Genomic DNA, 21,551 nt, shown 5'->3' with positions numbered 1-21,551 from the left:
CACCCTGGTAGTGTGCAGGAGCTCTCACATAACTAACGTAACGTAACTTAACGCAACCGCCCCCCCTCTATCGACAATAACCATCAATTAAATCTAAAAATCAGGTTGAAGTAAACGTATGGCTGAAGCGGCGCCGTCGGATGATCATGATTAATAAACATGTTTTTGTTTGCTTGTTATTCTAACTATGATTAATGGGAAGTAGGTCCAAGGGCGACACTAGAGGGCGCCCCCAACCCATTTGTCGCCCTAGGCAGTCGCCTAGTTCGCCTATAGCAATCGCCGGCCCTGCACCATAGCATATCATTATTGTAGAAAATGATTACGGTGGACTCATGATAAGAATAGAGAGAAATACAGCCAATTTATTTTCGCTGCTTCAATTTATTGCATTTGTTATTAATACATTTAGTCATTTAACAGACGCTTTTATTCAAAGCGACTGCCAAGGAAATGTAAAACTACATGGAGGAAGGAGGTGAGGGGATTTGAACTAGCAACCATGCAGATTCAAACCGGTAGACGCGCAAATGCCATGATAACTTTAGCCTGCTTGAAATTAACCACATGATTAGGATGCGGGTCAGCCGTTAACGAACCGATATTTGCTGTTCTCAATCAGCTCGCTAATCTTAACGGGCTAAAAGGCCAATTGATTAACTTAGCTTCAATCCTACGACGAACGTACCCCAGGACATCACCACGGAATTTTTACTACTGGCCTTCTCATTTTAGAACTGAGGCACAGCTCGCCTCCATAATACAGACGTGGAATCAGTCTGTACACCAACCTGTTTAATCCATTCCATAAATGTATAGGTTACATTTCTTGGCAATGACAATTGGTGTGGGAATATAGTAGGAGCTGGTAGTAGTAATAGTGGCAGGCTACAAGTGCAGTTTGCTGCTCTAAAATAGGCGTGGTCGATGCTTCATTGAGTCAGCCCCTTACGTTACACGTATTTGCCATGCCAGTAAAACAGTTGGTTTAACTAGTGCAGTCGACGAGTGTCGAAGGCCAACACAATTTAAAGGATTTTAGAAATACCTCGGATTTCAAATAATATATTTACAGCGCATTCGGTAAGTTATGTTAAGAATCAGTTTGACTAAATGCGGTCTGAAAACAAAAGTTAACGAAAAATGTGAACTGGCGTAGATTTAACTCACGAAATGAACTGCATGCTAGCTAACGTTACCTCTAAATTGCACTGTTTGTAGATATAATGTTACAGAGCGTAGGTTTCTCCTTCAGTGGTTGGAAGCTTGTTGTTTGCCTTGGGCAGCTAACTAGCGTTCGCTATACGAATAACACCGCTTCCTGTTAAACCTGTCCGTGTTGTCTGAGCTTAATGTCGTAGTAGTAATTTGGCCAAAACAGCCATTTATTTATTTATGTTTCTGTAACGTTAGCCGACCAACATTTAAAGGTAACTGTCAAGGGTTGGGAAGTTTGAAGAACCTTGGCTATTTCGAATCCACTAAGGACAATGTTGAAGTACATTTAACATTTACATTTATATTTAACATTTACATTTATATGTAACATTTACATTTAGATGAAACATTTATATTATTCAACAACTTTGTGTTACTGCCAAAAAAATATCCTTGGAAAAGTTATCGCATGAATTTACATGAATTTCTCTCTAAATGCTTGAAAAAGTGACATTCGAATATTGTCGTGCTCAGGGGCGGACTGGGGGAAAAAAGTGGCCCGGGAGTTAGTGTCAGACCGGCCCACTCAATACACGGCGCGCGGCCCACTCAGTACACGGCGCGCTGCCCACTCAATAGCCTACACGGCGCGTTGCCCATTCAATGCATCGTACGTATCGACCAGTCAGTGGCCTACTTGGAAAAATACCCATACACTTAACATTATTTTGGATGATTACAAAGAAATTACATCATATATGTTGTTTTTTTAAAATAACATTTGGATCCACCAATTTGCCTGGATGGACACATGGAATAAAATGATACTGGCTATTGTAACACTCCAAGGTAGGTATAGTTTGCTAGATGAATGGGCTTAACTCTGGGCTAGTATCAGATGGTTATACGTATAACTACAGAACCTTAAGGAATGAATATCCACACAATAAAGAAACTGGAATCAGAGGGTAGAATTAGTATGAACTATATTGTAGAAATTAACAGAATAGAACATACGATGGGGTGTGAACATCAGTGGTATCAGTAGTGTTGCATGCTGGGTGTGTGATTGTGTGTGTGTGTGTAGGGGTGTTGAAGGTGCATAAAACAATAAGTTAAGTAACAGAACCTAAACTAACTCTGCTGGCCCGGGTGCATTATAGTCACATGATAATAAAAACCAATATCAGTACACTCATGTGTTATTATGACCTCACTATCTAATCTAGATAACATATTAACATTGTTTATAATGTTAGTGTTGTGTGTAACACGGTGATTTTAGCATAACAAGCTAGCTGGTTAACTTATTTTACATAAGTTATTAGAAATTATAAGATTGCCCTCTTTACAACTACCACCATGGATAGCTTGCTCATCGATTGTAAACAAGTGACTACGGCTAACATGTTAAAATAAATCATCTCGATGATGACAACAGCGCCAGCTTGCCTATTTTACCAGATCATAACGGTCTCAATTTTGGACATTTATCTACCTAACGTTAGCTAGGCTAGTTGGTAGTGAACGTCACCTCATCTGTGAAAAGCAAGCTAACATTGGCCAATTCAACGCCACAACTTACCTTGTATCACTGTCACTGTCACGCGAAATAACAGTCGTAAATGGCCCAGAGTTTTCTTAAATGCAATTCCTCAAAACTACCAGATGCCCTACGGGCCGCTCCGTTTTAGAAGGGCTGACGGCACACGTCACTACGGTTGCGTGCCGTGGCGGGGCGTGTATGCAAATCCAGGTGCGTTTAATTTAAGAATCCTCATCCTCAATCCGCACAGCTGAGAACACTTCGGCTGTGTAAGAACCCATTTTCAGGTGTTCATTAATAAGGTGGAGATCGTTTCTTATGTTGAATTTCTGAAGTCCGTAAGAACACATTTCAGAAGACACTTCAGAACATTTTCGAAAAATGAGCACCATGAGTGTGAATACAGATCGCGAGGAGGAGTATAAAAATCAGTCAGTAAACTGTAATTGTATAGTAACGAGAGGAAATTATACGTGTTCTGAGTAGTATGGAAAATAGTTGAGAGTGCCGGTGGAGTCATAGCGAGGGCCGGATGGTGATGGTAGTGGGCTGGTATTTTGGACCATCCCAACCTCGTCGGCCCACCGGGGATTCCCCCGGTATCCCCGATGGCCAGTCCGCCCCTGGTCGTGCTTTTTGTTCCATATGAAAATGCTAAATGTAGCAAAACTGAGCAGGATTTTCGAACGTGCAACATTTTACAAACGGCGCCCCATATTAAACACATTAGGGTAAATGCTGCGTAGGAACCATGTGATCTGATGAATATAAGTAGTCTTGATTTACTCTAATGATTACATTATAGTATGATACTAAAGCACATCAGTTCATGTCGGCTAGCCGCTTAGGACCTAACTTGGTCCCTCCAGGTTGAACCCCCCCCCGGCTTCAGTAGCTAGTTTGACTAGTTTAAGATTTGTTGTCGAATGATTTTTGATGGTTTAGCTGGCCACATCAGCCAAGACCAGCTAAAACCAGCTACCAATATAAGATGATTTGTCAGCAGCTAAATCACTGCCGTAAGCTGTCTGACCAGCTAGTTTTACCCGCATAAGGTATGTGTTACCGTAGTGTGATTTTTTTTTTTTCATGGTTCAGCTCGTCATACCATACTGGTGGTCATAACAGCTTAAACCATATATGCTGGTTTTCAGCTGTTTCATTTTTAGCTCAGTTCGGACTTTTTTGTTTGGTGTAACTGTTAGTATTTAAAGCAGTCACAGATCAAGTTGAGATCTCTAAATAATACAAACAATAACTCCCATTGCAGCTCCCAAACATATTTCAAGATGTTCTACACCTGTGGTCCCAACGAGGCTATGGTGGTCTCAGGTAAGCGTGCATTTCATTTGACCTAATAAATCTGATTGAAGATTGAAGATGTAGATAACTCTGGTGCTGTTTTGGTAAGTACAGAGAGTATGACACAGTTATGGCTGTTTTTCTTCCATCCCTATCTTACAGGGTTTTGCTACAAATCTCCTCTGATGATTAATGGTGGGAGAGTGTTTGTTCTCCCCTGTGTTCAGATGATTCAAAGGTAAATATTTACAACCATTCTCTTCAAACATGTAGCGGTGTCTGAACACATTGCAAAAAGGTGCCTTTTGCCTGTTGCTCATTGACTGTAAAAGTGGCTGACACTGGCTTTTTGCTTATTAGTTTTTACAGTGGTTTGCATATCAATTGCTTTTAAGAACATACAAATCAAAATGCATACATACATGCATATAGGCATACATACATACATGCATGCATAACTTAATGGGAGAACATTTGCAACAGCACAGCAGCCCTCTCTGTTTGAAACTTTATTGAGCCAATCACAAATCAACTGACATTTTTTTTAAAGTAACACTATGGAATTTCTGGAGCTGCCAAGTAGGGGGCTACTTTCTGCTGGACTATTCAGTAACTTATTTGCTGTCTTGCTTTGTCTTGTGTTGCACTTGCTTGATGTTTGACTGTGTTAGGAAAGTTGCTGCCAAGCTAGCCAACATTGCTATCACAATAACATTACAAAGAAGCCGACACGAGAGCACTTATTACTAGTATCAATGTCCAAGCGTGTTATAACAAGCTTGCTAGCATCGCTAACGAGATGTCTTGCTAGCGGCTAAACTTAGCGAAACCTGTTAAAATGTGCTTACTTTGTTTATGACAAACTAGCGCGTCAACAACTTTCGTAACACAGTCAAACATCAAGCAAGTGCAACACAACACAAGACAAAGCAAGACAGCAAATAAGTTACTGAATAGACCAGCAGAAAGTACCCCCCTACCTGGCGGCTCCAGAAATTCCATAGTGTTACTTTAAGTAAAGAAGCCAGCGGACCACCAACTTTGCCCTCAGTGGACTGATAGTGGCCTGCTGACTGCTTGCTATTTGGGTGTAAGTGATTCAAGTGATCTGTGGTCTGCCTAGTGTAGGCTGATGGAAATATAGAGCCTAGTAATTCTGGAATTAACAATAGACTGCCATGTCATGATTTTCAAACCGTAGTGAAATCTGAGCATGGAGTGCATTGGCATGAAGGGGTACTGAATTTCCCCCTACACATTTGGCCAGTGTTGATTGCTTCATAATGAAGCTTTAATTGTGTAATTTGGTTCAAATGCAAAACAATGAAAATCTACATGGGCCATCTTGCTCAGTGTGACCAAACTGAAATAGTGGTTTGAGAATATCCACATGATTTTAATCAAACATGTCTGCTGAGAATCTCGGTCTGGTGTGTTTGTGTGGTTACTTGACTCCCAGTTAATGCACTTTTATGGCTGAAATGCTTTTTGCCACTCTGTGTGTCACCATAGTTACTCCCTCTGAATTATTCTCTCAACCCCTTTTCTCTCCTCTTTCTAAGGATCAGTCTGAATACCCTCACACTGACTGTGAAGAGTGATAAAGTCTACAGCCGATATGGAGTTCCTATCTCTGTGACTGGAATTGCACAGGTATACATCACACACCCAGTTGTGTTCCACTGACTTACTGGCCCAGTCTCAGGTTAAACAACCTGGAGTTGTATTGCCATTCATTTGACACAGTTTCGTTTTTTGGGGCAAGGAGTGACTCTGCAAAGTCTGGAGACAACTTGATTAAATGCTGGCATTGAAAGGCTGTGAAACTCAACACTAACAAGGCTTGTTGCTTTCCTTAAAACAACAGTAAAGTTTCATTCAAACTACCATGCAAATCTCACAGAACTACACAATGTGTTATTTGACGACATTATTACGTAGAAACCTTCATATTTATCTTTAAACTGTTTGAATCTGCACTGTTACTGTGAGCACTTTCATTAGGTGCTGGATTGGTTTGGAATGTGGAACATTTAACACACTAAATGTGGCCACCCAACCTTCAATCCTGCAATGTCTGGTTTCCTGTGGTAGGCTGTGGTTAATTCTTAGTTCAGTAGATTGCACAATAAGCCTGAAGTAGTATGTCACTCCATATGAGGTTCCAGTTTGATACCCTGTATCAGCATAATGTAGTGTTCAACTGAGGGAAAACCCAGTACAAGATGCCATTTAGTCAGCACTGGTTACCGTACTGATGCTTGACCCTCTGACAGGTGAAGATTGACACCCAACAATCAATGTTGATGACAGCTTGCCAGATGTTCATGGGCAAGAGTGAGTCTCAGATAGCTGATATTGCTCTGGAAACAATGGAGGGCCACCAGAGGGCCATCATCGCCCATCTCACTGTGGAGGTAGGTGACCTACCTATCATCATGGCCATTGGCTTTGTGCAAAAACCTCTTAGTGTTAGATCATATCTGGGGTTCACTTGTTGTTCGAGGAACTAGTGAACTTGGTAAAACCCGGTTTTCACGTTGTATATGTGTCAAGACCAGAATTTATCTGCCTACTTGGTCTCAAAATGCACAATCCTAAGCTAACTAAGTGCCTTGGCAAAGAGACAAAATTCCACAATGTCACCATTGCTGCAGAAACAGGAAGTGTTTGAATGCAGTCATCTCTACTGAAGGTGATCAGAATGTTAGCAGGCTTAATCGGACTAATCCAAATGTGCACTGCAGACTCTTACTATATACATATGGTAATTCTGTTAAACGCTTATACTCTTAGTTCTTCATCAAAGAATAGTTTATGATAAAACACCGTCATTCACTGTCAAAGACCATGTTGAAATGTATATGTTTGCTTCTAGAGTGAATGCTGAGAGACCACATTGGGGTCAGCAGGCTGGATTTTCTGTCCTTGCGTCTTCCTGTCTTTTATTTCAATATCCTGATAAAGTGTCTCTTGGGAGTTTGTGTTTGTTTTGATGAAACAGTGAAAATGTCCCTCACATAACTCAACTTACTCAACTGAACTTACACATCCATCGTAGGAGATCTTTCAGGACCGTAAGAAGTTCTCTGAGCAGGTGTTCAAGGTGGCCTCCTCCGACCTGATCAACATGGGCATTAATGTGGTCAGCTATACGCTCAAAGATGTGCACGATGACCAGGTATGTCTCCCCTCCCTGCACTTTAACACCAGTAGCACTGATGGTTTAAAAAAAATATATGAATATGAACCATTATTTTGCTAACCTATTTCAAAATATTACCCGTAGTAACTCGACTATAACTACTTTAGGGCCGATGATTTTCCGCGATAACGGAAAACGGACGGAATTCGCGGAATGAACACTTTGAAACGGAATTGCACCTTTGAAACGGAAACATCATTTTGTTCATACAAATCGCCCAAATTCCCCTGTATTTTGGGCTGCAAGGCTATATTTCTTTCAAATAAACACAACAACGATTGCAACGATGAACAAACATTAATTAAAGAACAAAACCACTGAGAAAATGTCACGTCTGCGCTGAACTCTGCTCCGGCCACGCCCCCCTTTTTAACGGTTGACCCACAGATCTCCGCTAAAGCCACATTCAGTCACATTCACGCGCTCGTCTTCCCAATCGCATTTAAAACAAAAAATGTTTAGTCTTCTGTTCTGTTAATGCTGGCAAACAACAATCTAAGAAGGGCACATATTATTCACTCATTTTAAGCCATCAATCTATCTCAGGGTGAACAAAATGAGCTGAAACAGAAAAAAAAACGGAATTCACCAAATGTGAAACGGAAAATGCATTTTTTTGAAACGGAAAATCATTGGCCCTACTACTTGCTGTACCATCTGATGACATGACCTCCTGACAAAGGCTGCAGTTATTATGTAATGACTTTAGGAGAAGCACCCTTGGATGTATACAAATATTGAACTTCTTGACACCCAGTGACTGATCCAGGAAAGACTGGATGGCAACTGAGGGAAAAAAAGTCTGGTGTGGGTGTATGGGGCCAGCAACCTCATGCACAGCACTCGCAAGAGGGCACCAAGCAAAACTACAGAAAGAAACAATGAACAAAACCCCCAGAGTCTCCCAAGAAGGGGGCAGGGTGAGACTCAATAGTTTTGGCCAGGACAGAAACATGGACAAAGAGATGGCTCATTCAAACCAACCCAACTGGTGAGGCACCAGAAGTAAAATGCTCCTGCAGCATGCCCGCTAACAATACCAGAGGTCAAAGTGTGGGAAAAGAGAGACACAAGTGCTGCCAGTGGTGGGAGGGTTCCTTTTAAAATGTATTTCAGTACAGATTACAGAGTCCATGTCCTAAAATGTAATTTGTAACATATTCCGTTACATTACTCAAAGTGAGTAACCGTATTCTAAATACTTAGCATTACATTGATCAAGCATCAAGCATTGACTCTAGCAGTGGCTGTACCGACGAGATTTGAGAAACGCTGACTTGTGGGAAATGCCGTTTAAAAACTCCCCCAACACTGAGTGCAGTGCACATACCTAGTATCGGGTGAGACGCAGGGAAATTCCAGTCCGGAAGCACCGCACAGCATTGGATATTTCCCAGCATCAGTGTGACCCCAAGCCCACCGGAGCAACTAGACAGATGACACGCCACCGACCAAACCCATGAAAGAATAAATCAGACGGCCAAAAAATATCTGGCACCAAGGAATTGGCCATCCTTGACGAAAATCTGGATTGAGTCCTTGAAGTCACTAGCAGAAGCAGCAGATCGGAAAGTGAACACACTTGCTATAACCACACACAGCCTGGCAAGAGAATGATTTGGCATAGCACAGAGGAAGGATAACACCAACAGCTAAACAGAAGAGAGAGGCAGATCCACAGTCTGAGGAAAGAGATCAAAAGGGACCATGCTGAGGAAAGGGAAGGCATAAAAGAGATGCCAAAGCAGACTAAGAAGGGTGTAAAGGTCAAGGAAACTGAACAAGGAAAAGGAGAAGAGATGTGCCCAGTTCATAAAGGATCCATATAAATGTAACATGTCTTTGGAAACCCAAATCTGAGAGACTGAGTATACCTTAAGAGGATGTGGAGGCATTCCTCAAGGACACGCACCCAACCCCTTTGTGCCAACCCATAAATGGTCAGGGCAGAATTCCCACCATCTTGCTCAATACCGATGAGGAGGTCCAGCAAGTGGTAAAAAGGACAAGATCTGCTCCAGCCCCAGATCCCAGTGGCAAGATGAAAAAGGGCAGAAGGAGAAGACTCATAAGCACAAACATCAGCCAGTTCAGAACCATCTCTCTGCTCATCGTAGAATGTAAGGTCTTCTCAGTGCTTCTCAGTTCACACATCCATTCTCAGTCAGATGATCGACAAGGCCAGGTCAAAGAAAGATGAATGGACAGTTGTCTGTGTCTGTCTGTCTGGATTTGGCCAACACTTAAGGATCTATTTCCCATGAGCTCATCAAAACAGCATTGAAGCACTACCATATCGCAGAGCACATCAAGGGAATGATTTCCGGCTGCTTTGGAGGGATGAAGCTTTAAACCCAAAGACGACACCATGCAGTGGCAACACCTTGAAAAAGGGATTGTCGCAGGATGTGCAGTCTCCCCCATCCTGTTTAACATGGGCATGAACCTCATCATCACAGCAGCAGGAAAGGAAACAGAGGTCCAATGATGGACACAGGAGTCTGACAACCAGCCATAAGAGGATTTGTGGACGATCTCACCATCACAAAGACATCCCATGTGCAGACAAGGTGGGTCCTAACCAAGCTTGATAACAGCAACATGGGCTAAAATGAAATTTAAGCTAATAAAATCAAGGAGCATGGTTATTATCAGGAAAGGGAACATCGCTGGCAAATTCAATCTGCTTATCCAAGGCCAGGCAACCCCATTATATACCTTGGGAAATGGACAGAAACATCTCTAGCAGTGAGAAGCAAGCAGAGTACTGACTGAGGAACATCGAGAAATCTCAACTCCCAGGGAAGTTTCAAGCATGGCTTTATCAACACTGCCTGCTGCCCAGATTGATTCGGCTATTGATGGTGTACGAAGTCCCATTAATAGCTGTGGACGGAGTGGAAGGTACCTCCGAAGGTAGCTGGGAATCCCTCCAAGCTTCACATCAGTTGGGCTGTACATCAGATCTGCAACTACCTCTTTCATCTTCAGAGAGTTCAGAGAGGCAAAGTGTAGGGTTGCCGAGACCTTCAGGGACTCAAGTGACAACAAGTTCAGGGTGGCTGGAATAAAAACCAGATTGTATTACTGGCCCAAGCAGAGGCCATTCTCGAGCTTAAGGACATCATTGGTATTCCCTGCACAGGAAGGCAAGGGTGAAGAACGACTTTCATTCAACAGTGGGGAAAGCCAACTTGAAAGAGAAGAGGTCCATGGTTCTGGCAGAAACAAGGAGCTTAGAAGAAACCCGGAGGAGGTCTAGAAGGAACCTGGACAAGGTGAGACCTCCCCAAGAGAAAGATAACATGGGCTGACCTATGGAGGCTGCAGCCTTTTTTTGCATCTCCTTCCTGTTGAGGGCCGTCTACAATACCACTCCAAGGAGGATAAGGGAAGACCCACTGTGCAACTTTTGCACACATCCTGACAGGGTGCAAGGCCCAGATACAGGTGGCACCATGAGAAAGTACTGGCTGTCCTCACTGACATTCTAGAGCAATATCACCTGTGGTAACTTCTGTCAGGGAAGGAGCGAAGCCAATGGTGCCTAATAAAGCAATAGGAGTATTGTGGTTAAGGGTCAACACTTGATGATTGTTGGTAACCACCTGATGACATAACCTCATGGCCGAGGCAAACGTCATTATTAAGAAGTACCTTTGGACGTATACAAATATAAAATGCTGCATTGCTTTGACTTTACTCACAGCATTACTTTTACGTAATACATCCCCAAATTTAGAAATGAGATTCAGTAGTCCAATATAGGATCATTTGTTATCTTCCGGCAGTGACACTTTCCTCTGTGGAACTAAAACAGGTGTGCTTTCCTGCATCCTGAAAGATGTTGTTTTGTGCATGGTGGTCTGTTGGTCTTACTTTTTTATCACAATGGAGTTTAATGATAATCTTCTCCTCCTCAGGATTACCTGAACTCCCTGGGCAAAGCCCGCACGGCTCAGGTCCAGAAGGATGCCCGCATCGGTCAAGCCCAGTACAAGAGAGACGCTGCTATAAGGGCAAGTCTTTCTTTGTCCCTGTTTCCCTTCCCTCTGGTCTCCTTTTCATCCCTGTCTGCTGCTGACAATGTTAACTCTGTGTGAGCAGGAAGCCCATGCCATGCAGCAGAAGGTGTCTGCCCAGTACGTGAATGAGATCGAGATGGCCAAATCGCAGAGAGACTTTGAGCTGAAGAAGGCCATCTATGACATGGAGGTCAACTCCAAGAAGGCAGAATCCGAGATGGCCTATCAGCTTCAGGTAAACACACCATAACGTGCGTGCACCTGCATGAACACATATACACCTCAGCTTCTGTCTTATGTGTTTCGTATTAATACAGGTGTGTTCTAGCTTAGCCATTTATCCCTTTAGCCTTGTATGTTTTATTTTGTTGCAGCATTCAAAACATAGCTGAAATGTTAAGTAAAAAATTGCAACCAACTAAACTGAATTTAGTATCTCAGTTGAGACAGATGATTCATGACTGACATGATGAATAGAAGGAGAGTGTAAAAGGATTAACCGTGGAGCTGAAATTGACCCAGAGTTTAGTTGACCATCTTGAGCAGTGGCTGTGCCTTCCTCTCTGTTCCTCTGACCCTCTACCCCCGTGGCTCCTCAGGTGGCCAAGACCAAGCAGCGCATCGAGGAGGAGAAGATGCAGGTGATGGTGGTGGAGCGCACGCAGCAGATCATGCTGCAGGAGCAGGAGATCACGCGTCGCGAGAAGGAGCTGGAGGCCAAGGTGAAGAAGCCCGCTGAGGCTGAGCGCTACCGGCTGGAGAAGCTGGCCGAAGCCATGCGGTGAGTCCAGCCCAGAAGACCCCTCCCACCCTCACCCTCCACCCCGAGAGGCCCCAAGCAGCCGCCCCTCTCACTAACGAGGGACCTATTTTTAGTTTATGTTTGATCCTGCATTCCCACTAGCAGGGTTTATGTGCAATATGCGGTCGGCACAGTTGGTTTACGGTTTAATTAGAAGGTGAGAAGACAGATGCGGGGGCTATCGCGTTACAGATTCTCTCCTATTTACTCAGCGCCTGGGTTGCATCAACTTTTTTTTTGTCTTTAATCCCTTGAAGTAAAAATGGCCACACTCAGACTAAACATGTACAGTGGTGTAAATAAACTCACTTTCTATTTGTGTGTCTCTGTCTCGCACACTCCCTCTTGTTCTTGTCCTCTCCCTCTCTGTCTGTCGTCTCGTTCTCAGGTGTCAGCTGATCATGGAGGCTGAGGCAGAGGCAGAGTCCATCAGGGTGAGTGCAGCAGTCTTCTCCCGTCTGTGGTTTTGTTTGACTTTGTGTTGTTTTGTTTTGTTCCTCTATGATGTCATTTCCTCTGCTTGACATCAGCCCTCCAGCATCTGTATAATGCACACACTGGTTTGGTTTGATTTGGTTTGATTTGATTTAATGCTGAAAGCAGAGATAGAGGCAAGCAAATATAATGTAGTCATCTTCTCATGTGTTACTCATCATCACAAGCTAAACTCTCACCACGAATGACTCACACACATACGCACATACACATGCACTGAGTCATTCTACAACTTTCTCTTGCAGTTTGATAAAAAGCCCCTTGATCTGTAGCAGAGGATGAATGTGTGGTGTATGATGTGTTTCTGAGCAGAGTTGTGGCGAGAGACGAGACAAGAGGAGATGAGGAGAATCTCATACCTTAGACCAGATCATGGGTCTGCCTGCCTCAGTGACATTGCAATGCATTGTGGGTGGGCTCAGATATATTATTTACAACAGCAGCCATAGCCCCATGCTAATGGTGATTTGCCATTAAGTGTCTTGTTAATAGTGGCGAATAGGGAACTAGAAAGAGGGAGGAATGAATCAAGTTGATCAGGGCTGTGCGAGTGAGCAGTGCAGACAGGATGGGCGCCAAGGCGCGTGAGTGGGTGAGCCTTCCTCATGGGGAAGTGTCATGTGTTTAGTTTGTCTCTGTGGTTGTTTGCAACCACAGACAAGAACGGAAAGTGGAGTTGAAAGGATATGGGTATTTTCCTTTAAATTGTGAGAAAATGTTCCAAACTGTGTTCCAAAAGCAGTAGTGTAACTAAGCATTGTATGTGGCCATACTGTGTTACCTGCGGTTCATGTATACTGTTGCTGAAAGCCTGAAACACATAGACACAGTTTGGGAAGAAATCGTTGTTGATACAAAAAGAGCAGACAGATCCCCAAGCGAGAAAGGGATGAGATGGGCGACATTTTTATTGCCGCCTCCCACCAGATAATGTTCGAGAAATGTCACTTGTGGACCATAGAGAAATGTCACATGTGGTAGAGTTGTGGCTCTTATTTGGCCTGTTATTCCTTTTTACATAGTGACTGCACAGAGCCTTCACCTAAATGTTTCTCTCTGCGCTACGTCTGCTCTTTCTATTGACTCATGTCCTATGCAATTAGATGCAGTGAGGTTTATTTGGTTTGCTGTTGATCAGGACGGGATGAAGTATATGGTCTGGGTAACCCCGTAAGGCAGAAAATCCCTTCCTATGGAGTTTGAAGCAATGCATCTAAGTGACCTTGCTGTGCTTTTTCCTGATAGAGAATTCTTTACCAGGAAGTGGATTGTTTAACTGCTGTTTCCGATGTGAACTACTTTTGTTGTTAACAAACAAGCCTTCGAAAGTAAACACGCTCCTAATCTCGTCTCATCTGTCTTGCTTTGGATCTACGCTGCGTTAGGCAAGGGACCGCATTTTACACCCTGTAAATGGAATGGCTCGGAAATGAGCATTGGGGGAAACACCTGATGAACACCGGGAACTGCGTCTTGCAGGCTGGTTGTTCTCTTAAACACACAGGCATACCCACACTCAGGCTGACGACAGGTGATCGGGCAAGATACACAAACAAGATACGGTTCCTTGCTGTTTCGAATACAGGGAACTTTCTCTACTCTTTGAACGGATAGTAGAGTTGTTTTTTTGGATTCTGTCTCTGTTTGAACTGCATATAAACTGATCTGAATGTGGACAATATATATATATTGCAACTGCATTGAATATTCATATATTGTGTGGTGGTGGTCTATGAAGTCCTTTTGAGAACCTGTGATTGTGATTTATAGACGATATAGGTATTGAGGGTCATAAAGCAGGATACTACCGACTGAGCTTAAACCAGGTCAAACCTTGCTCTCGCTTGCGCTCTCTCTCTCTCTTTCTTTCTTTCTTTCTTTCTTTCTCTCTCTCTCACTCTCACTCTCACTCTCACTCTCACTCTCACTCTCACTCTCTCTCTCACTCTCACTCTCCACACACTCACAACTTTGACAATTACCGATAATTACTTTCTTCCACAACGTAAAGGCATAATGTCTTGCACAGCTAAACCATTTTGTTTAGAAATAAGGATGAGATGCTTTGGAAAAGGAGAGGAGAGAAACTGATTCAGGGTTGTTGAGGGGTTCAGACCTGCTTGATTTGGTATTTGGAGATGGCTGTAGCAGAAAGCAGAAATTAATTTGGCTCAGGCCTGTTCCATAGTTTTGTAAGACGGTAATTTCCTAGACCAATAAGGGAATAGGCGTCTGGAAGGTTTGGGTGGATGCGTCTCTCTCCTTGCTTTGCTGAAAACGTAACATTTATTAAAACACCTTTCTTAGTACGACCATATTTAATCTGACTCCATTTTCTTTGTCTGACTCCACTCTATTAGGAACACAGCCTTAGCTCCTAGCTTTTAATGTAAATTGCTACCGGGTTGTGCAGGCTGATCTCCAACTCATTCTTTTGTACACCTATCGTCTGTAATATGAATATTCACAGGCTGAAACTATTCTGGATCTACCTTAGAGGTCTTACAGTCCTGTTACGGGACCTTGCAGCTTGTTAGTTCGACTTGGTTCAGTGACGGGCGCCAGGCTGTAGTACGATTCCGTATAACCATTCGATCCAGTGCAGAGGCTGGTTGGCAAACCACCACTATATAATACAATTAACAGTTCTCTGTAGCATGTCTAGTCCAGTTGAGAGCCAGTTCCCTCAAAGTTTTACGCTTGTGGCCACTTTGGGCATTAAACTACCTCTAGCCCGTCATCTGTGGAAACACCAGAACCTAAGAGGACTTCTCTAGTTAAGAATTTCTTAAGAGGGCACAATTCTGGGTCAGAATTACCAATTTATTACGTCAGGTACAAGTGACTACTACAGTTTACAAATCCAACAAGTCTAAAGTGAAGAATATAAGTCTAAAACACCACATGAAACAAAAAAAACACTTAGAGAACATGAACATACCTGGCTGCTTAGAAGAGACTACTCACACGGTTGTGAGGGAGATCTGGATACAGAATGCTCCAAGTTCTTTGACTGTCTTCCCCTTAAGTACCCATTTTAGTCCTGCATCTGGTTAATTACCCACATGAGCAGTGGTTTCTCGTGCTTAGGATCACACATTAACAGAGACAAATGGAAGGGGTTCTCATCCAAGGAGGGTGTTTGTTTACAACTCACAGAGACCAGAATTCTCATGTCTCTGAGATCCATGTTAAAACTAATCTACGCAGCTGCAGGACTGAGACCACTTTATCACTCAGACTGAGACCATTCAAATAAACCCAAACATGACAAAGAAATCATCTTACACTGCAATATTTCACTTTAGCACTCTTACATTCATTTCTCTGCCCCTAGTTTCACCCCGGCATGGAAAAGCACAGAGAGAGAACCAGAGACATAGGTTTGAGATAAGAGTCTCAGCAGGGGGTGGGAAGGTCAACAATTGGGACAATGCATCTCTGGAATGTTTGTTGGGGGCACCATAAACCAACACCTAGGCCCCACCAAATGAGCAGTTACCAGAGGAAGAATGCCTTCTGTGATTTTTCCATTCCTAGGATCCATTTCTGCCTTACAGTTTCATGGATTATTGCTTGAAGTCCTTTGTTCCCGTTTTTGCCATCTTGCTTTCTTGTCTCTGTGTCTTCCTCCTGTGTAAGCTGATCCATCTCTGGCTGCCTTGCTCTCCCCACATCCCCTCTCCTCCCCTCCTCTCTGCAGATCAAGGGAGAGGCTGAGGCCTTCGCCGTGGAAGCAAAGGGCCGCGCTGAGGCAGAGCAGATGTCCAAGAAGGCAGAGGCCTTTAAGCAATACAAGGAGGGAGCCATGGTGGACCTGCTCCTGGAGAAAATCCCTCTGGTGAGGAGCTCAGGACATCACGTCACACCAGTCACGCCAGTCACACAACACATTTGCCAGTGCATGTTTTAATATGAAAAGCTGAATAGATGACATTTGGTTAACTGAATAGAATAATTAGGGCTGGATAACTAAGAAGTGATTTTTCAAGTGGGTTGGTTGGTTGATTTGTTTGCCCTCCTGTCCTCTAGATGGCGGATGAGATCTCCAAGCCTCTGTGCATGGCGCAGAAGGTGACCATGGTGTCCAGCGGGGGCTCTGAGGTGGGTGCAGCCAAGCTGGCTGGAGAGGTGCTGGAGATCATGACCAGGCTACCAGAGACTGTGGAGAAACTCACTGGAATTAACATCTCCCAGGTAAGGGGACCTGCAGGGCCACGTCCAGGGCCTGTCCTGGAAATGCCTACCCCACACTTTATTTAGTTTGAACTCCAAAGAATAGTGCATGTAATGGTTTGGTCATATTTATATGAGCATACAGGGAGAGCAGTGGAATATGTGTGGCATTTTAGGAACAGTGAAATATGAGCTACAAACATTTTGTGATCTGTTGGCACTCACCGATAGAAAACCCATGAGCTCTTAGATCTCCCAGATAGCATATGTTATATTGAAAAGGGCCGTAGCATCATATTTCTTTTTTATTGGTTTTAATAAAGAACTCTCTGCCATTCTTTGTCTTCCTCTGTCTCTGCCTCTTTTGTCCTACAGGTGTCAGGAAAGCGCGGCTAAAGCCTTGGCTGGAAGAGGCACCCAATCAGATGAGAAGATCTAACCCATAGTGCCTATGTGTGTGCATGTCTGCTTATCCTATAGCTGTAGATCGTGTACCTGAGTGCTTGGTTAGACTCATTTGACCTCCCTGGCCTTAAGTCACACAAGTGTAGGAGACCATTAGTCTTGTTATGTTTCAGCGTGGCTCTTTAGTTTGAATGTGTTTGGGGCTACAGAAGATGGAAGAAGAAACGAAGATGGTAACACTTAACCGTATAAACAGATGAGAGAGCTCTTTTTCTTATATTCATAAATATACACCATATGTACCTTTATATATCACTTTCATTAGAATGTCGCCTGTCATCTCATGCATGCGAGTACTGTTTTCAATGAATGTACTTAGCTGCTCCTGTTGCAATTGTCAGCACCCTCCATGGAACACTCTTTCCAATGCATCACACAGACATTCAGAGTGCTTACTCCCTTAATCCCTTTATATCAATACTCAATACTAAGCCATATTTGTAACCTGTTCTACGGGAAAAACTGACCAAATATTGTGTGGTAACCTTTTATCTGTGCATTTATTTCCGTGTGCCTCTGTGTCAGGCCTCTTCAGTGCAGGATTGTATGACCCGAAGTGTTGGATTACAGTACAGTCCATTTCAGTTGGTTGGAGGGATGGAGATTTGTTGTGAGTTCAGGAATGTGAGAAATCTGAGGTTTATAGGTATTGAACAGAATCTGATAATGGTGCAAGTTTAATGGTCTGATGTGGGAATTGCCTCATCCCAGTTTTAAATACAAAATCATTTTCAGTTGGTCTTTTGTCAGTGGGAACCTGAGAACAGGCTTTGTCTCCCTTGGTGGCCGCCATTGTACAAGAATAAACCTGAAGCCATGACTGACAAACCTAAGACTGAATCTTCAATATATGGTATAAAACGAATTACCATTATCTGTTGGGCTGTGAAGTTACTGTGGCATATTTTGGCAAAGCAAGAGTATTAGGGGAAAGGAAGTAGGTGTCTGACATGAAAGGATGGGTTTCCTTGACGTTTGCAGCTCAAAGGAAAAGATATGTAGAAACACTGTGGGGGAAGTTTGTTTCGCATAAACCACTTGCTCTGAAATCTGGGTCAAGCTCACATGCTTGACTTAAGTATTTGATCATGAAGAAAAAGCTGAGGACTAAAAACATGCAGTTTCTGAATTCTCACTGTATGGACTCTGTATGTGCTTTGATAATGCTGTGGTCAGGATTGCATTTCATACCTCTAAATCAGAGGCAGATGAGGTTTACGTGCTCCGTCACCAACAAGTGCCTGAATCCCACTTCGCCCCCGCCGATGCACCTCCGTTCATGACACCAAACCTACTCTATGCACTGAATGGGGTTTGGACCATTCCTGCTTTTAAATAGCTTGTATTAGTTTTATTAACAAGCCAATCATGGCTTTACTTCCAACATTGGACTTTATCATACTGCCATTTTGAGTTCCATGTTCCTCTGATTTACTTCAATTCTTGGGTATTACTACTGGTGTGTTTTTGTTTTTGCTTGAGGAATTTTATGTTTCTTGCCAAAAGACTTGCCTGCCTCACTATATACTTTTATAGTTTTTATTGAACCTTAATGCAATAAGTCTTGGATGTAGGACATGTAACAGAAATATCCTCCTATGTTGTAACATAGTTGAATATTCAATAAACATGCTGAGAGACCTCAGCCTGTGACTAATCTGGACTGTGTGAAGACCATGTTTCAACAGGCATGGAAATCAGCTCTGCACTCATGCTTGTTGTCTGTCCACTTAAAGCCACAGAATGTTATTGTAGGCGTAGTTTTTAATAACATCTTAAATGTCATTTTGATGATATATCGTCACGTGGTGGAAAGATAAACACATCTGTTCCCACTTGATGCCCAGATTCTTCACTCTGTAGTTTTGTGCTTTGGGTTGGGAACCTTGTGAAAATGTAAGGACACCATTTACAGCACGACATTGGCAAACGCATTGCCAAAGTACTTAAGCTAGCAATCTAGATAGCATTTATCAAAGTCAGCTGAGCTTTTGGTGGTGTCTCTAAGCATCTCTTACACAAAACCATAATGCCTCTTCACATATTATTAAATGGAGAAATTTCACATGATGATTTTGATCTAAAAAGTTTACCTTTATTAAAACATCTCCAAAAATAGACAATGGCATCAGTAGGCAGTAAGCTTTCTACACAGAAACAGAGACCCCAGAGACAGAAAACATAAGATTTCCATATATTAGTGAACAAGAATCTGTCCCAGTGAATATTTACACATCTTTTTTTAATGTCTTAAAGAGATGTCATTAACAGACATAATCGAAACCCATAACAGAGTGTTTGTAAGTACACAGTTATATAAAAAAAAAGAAAAAAAAAACTGGATTACAGTGTATCAAAAGCAAATCTTCCAACAAGCACATACTGTATGACAACAGCCATTCACCAACATTCTCTCTTCACATTTACACCGTGGGATGCAAATGCTATTTCAGTATCCATCAATCAATCAGTGGCAGATCAAATCCACCACCAGTCATCACACGCATAGTATGAACCCTATGCATAAGGGGAATAACACTTGTTAGTGAAGTAAGTAATATAATATTGGCAATCATACCAATGATCTCTCAGAATGAAGGTATATTCATATACATATTCATTTATATGTCAGTGAGTATAACATCAATTTGTTGTTTAGCACTGTGTTGGGACAAAAGGAAACCACCTAGGCCTTTAAAGTGCAGCTGTTTAACAGTTTATATTTTCGTACAGGGAGTCGCCTGTTTAAGATCAGACACTTTTACGAGGAACACAATCGGCTCCCTCTGTTTGCCTCAACTTTTCCGCTCCTCTTCTCTTCGTCTCCAGTCGACTTTTTCAAAGCTGTGTCGCCTGTCGCACGTCTCTTCATGTGGGGTCAGTCTCACTGACACACACGGCACCCTCGCTAGGGGTCCAATCAGAGGGCTGGGAAGGAGAGCAGAGCTGAGGATCGTCCTCTGAGACTCGGCTCGGAGCTGCATCACTCCGTCCCATCCAGTCCAGGTGGATCCAGATCAGTCCACATGGGACCACAGAGTCCTTAGTCTTCAGTAACTGGCCTCTGTTACTGATCTCAGTTGGGAGACTTGTAGTCAGGCTGGGCAAGATGTGAAATTACGCTAAAATGTTTGAACTGATTGAGTCCGAGTCGTCGGCTGGTTTTGAAAGCCACACCTCTGACACACGAATCTGGGGCATGAGGGCTAAACGTGGAATACGCCTGGAATACTAAAGAGGGGAAAAAGCCAGGGACACTGGGACTAATAGGAATATTTCCCCAGGATGAAAAAATGTAAAAGTCTAAAAGGTCAGAACTGAGATGAGAACACCACAGCAATCCTCCACCAGAAAGGGTCAGAATCAGAGGCACCTTCAGAATTACCCATAAACCAAACAGCAGAAAGCTTGCCCTCAATCTTGTCAAATACAGTGCACCACCACTGATCAGCCTGGCACATTTTGCCTACAGCTATGAATGTATTAAGAAAATGTTAATATCATATTCTGAATTTTGATGATATGTTAATGTACACATTCTTTAAGTATTGATATAATGCTTTGGTTAGCGTGTGATAGCATGCCACATTCATTTCCTCATATTTTATGATTAAACAGTATAAATCTGTATATGGATGTATTGATAAATCAGCTGATTTGCTGATAAATGTACTGGCGATAACTGATCATGACAGATCTGCGTAGCAACGACATTCATTCCCACCTGTACTATGCTGGCCTACGTCTAGCACCTAGCGTTACGACCCACCACCTGTCAGTAAGGATACATTCATGAGTATTATGGGATGTTCGTAGGTTGGGGGGAGGGGTGTGCTGTAGAACTAGAACCGATCCAGCGGTGTGTCACAGCCCCCCCCGAGAGGAAATACACAATTATACAAGAGAGACTCTCCTGCTGCTCGCAGGCCATTTCACCACCGTCACCTCCACCCCCAGCACAGAGGACAGGGGAAGGGTGTGAGTGCCGCCTCTCCCTCTGCCTCCCTCTGACAGGGAAAGAGTGGAAGAGGCGTGCCCAATCTTTCAGCCCTTCCCTCTGCTTCTGTTCGTCTGGGTGGAGGATAGAGGGTGGAGGCACTGTTGGAGGTGTCGTATACAGTGTCTTTCTGCACGCTCTCCTGTCTCTCTCTTTCCGTCTGCCTCTCGTTGTCTCTACACCATGTTCATGGCGTCCTCGGTGAGGAAGGCATGGATGTGGGCGAAGGAGGGCCGCAGCTTGCAGTCTCTGTTCCAGCAGCTCAGCATCAGCTCATACAGGCCCTGAGGGCACACGGCCGGCTGGGACAGATACACCTGAGAGAGCGGGGAAGACCAGAGACGAGTCATACACTACGCTACTTTGCTATTACAGAGATA

General features: G+C 43.3%; 2 protein-coding genes across 4 annotated transcripts in view; one reads left to right on the top strand and one right to left on the bottom strand.

Annotated features, from left to right (window-relative positions):
* Positions 1-959: 959 nt before the first annotated feature.
* On the top strand, positions 960-18,831 carry flot1b (flotillin 1b). Its single transcript, XM_012821328.3, has 13 exons — positions 960-1,083; positions 3,975-4,036; positions 4,169-4,244; positions 5,569-5,659; positions 6,283-6,423; positions 7,068-7,187; positions 11,135-11,230; positions 11,319-11,471; positions 11,836-12,017; positions 12,427-12,472; positions 16,237-16,374; positions 16,566-16,730; positions 17,085-18,831. The coding sequence occupies exons 2-13, from the start codon at positions 3,994-3,996 to the stop codon at positions 17,103-17,105; spliced, it is 1,272 nt and encodes a 423-aa protein (XP_012676782.2). The 5' UTR covers positions 960-1,083; positions 3,975-3,993; the 3' UTR covers positions 17,106-18,831.
* Positions 18,832-19,247: 416 nt separating this feature from the next.
* ddr1 (discoidin domain receptor tyrosine kinase 1) overlaps positions 19,248-21,551 on the bottom strand; it is a 37,870-nt gene continuing 35,566 nt past the window's right edge. For all 3 annotated transcript variants that reach the window (XM_031576360.2, XM_031576362.2, XM_031576361.2), the window contains one exon: positions 19,248-21,488. In XM_031576360.2, coding sequence (XP_031432220.1) covers positions 21,348-21,488 — 141 coding nt within the window. In that variant the 3' untranslated portion in view covers positions 19,248-21,347. The remainder of the gene's footprint in view (positions 21,489-21,551) is intronic.

This window comes from Clupea harengus, chromosome 11, assembly GCF_900700415.2.
Source record: "Clupea harengus chromosome 11, Ch_v2.0.2, whole genome shotgun sequence".
In the NCBI taxonomy this organism is placed as follows: domain Eukaryota; kingdom Metazoa; phylum Chordata; class Actinopteri; order Clupeiformes; family Clupeidae; genus Clupea; species Clupea harengus.
Note: the sequence above shows the minus strand (reverse complement) of the source record. Positions and strands in the feature narration are given on the sequence as shown.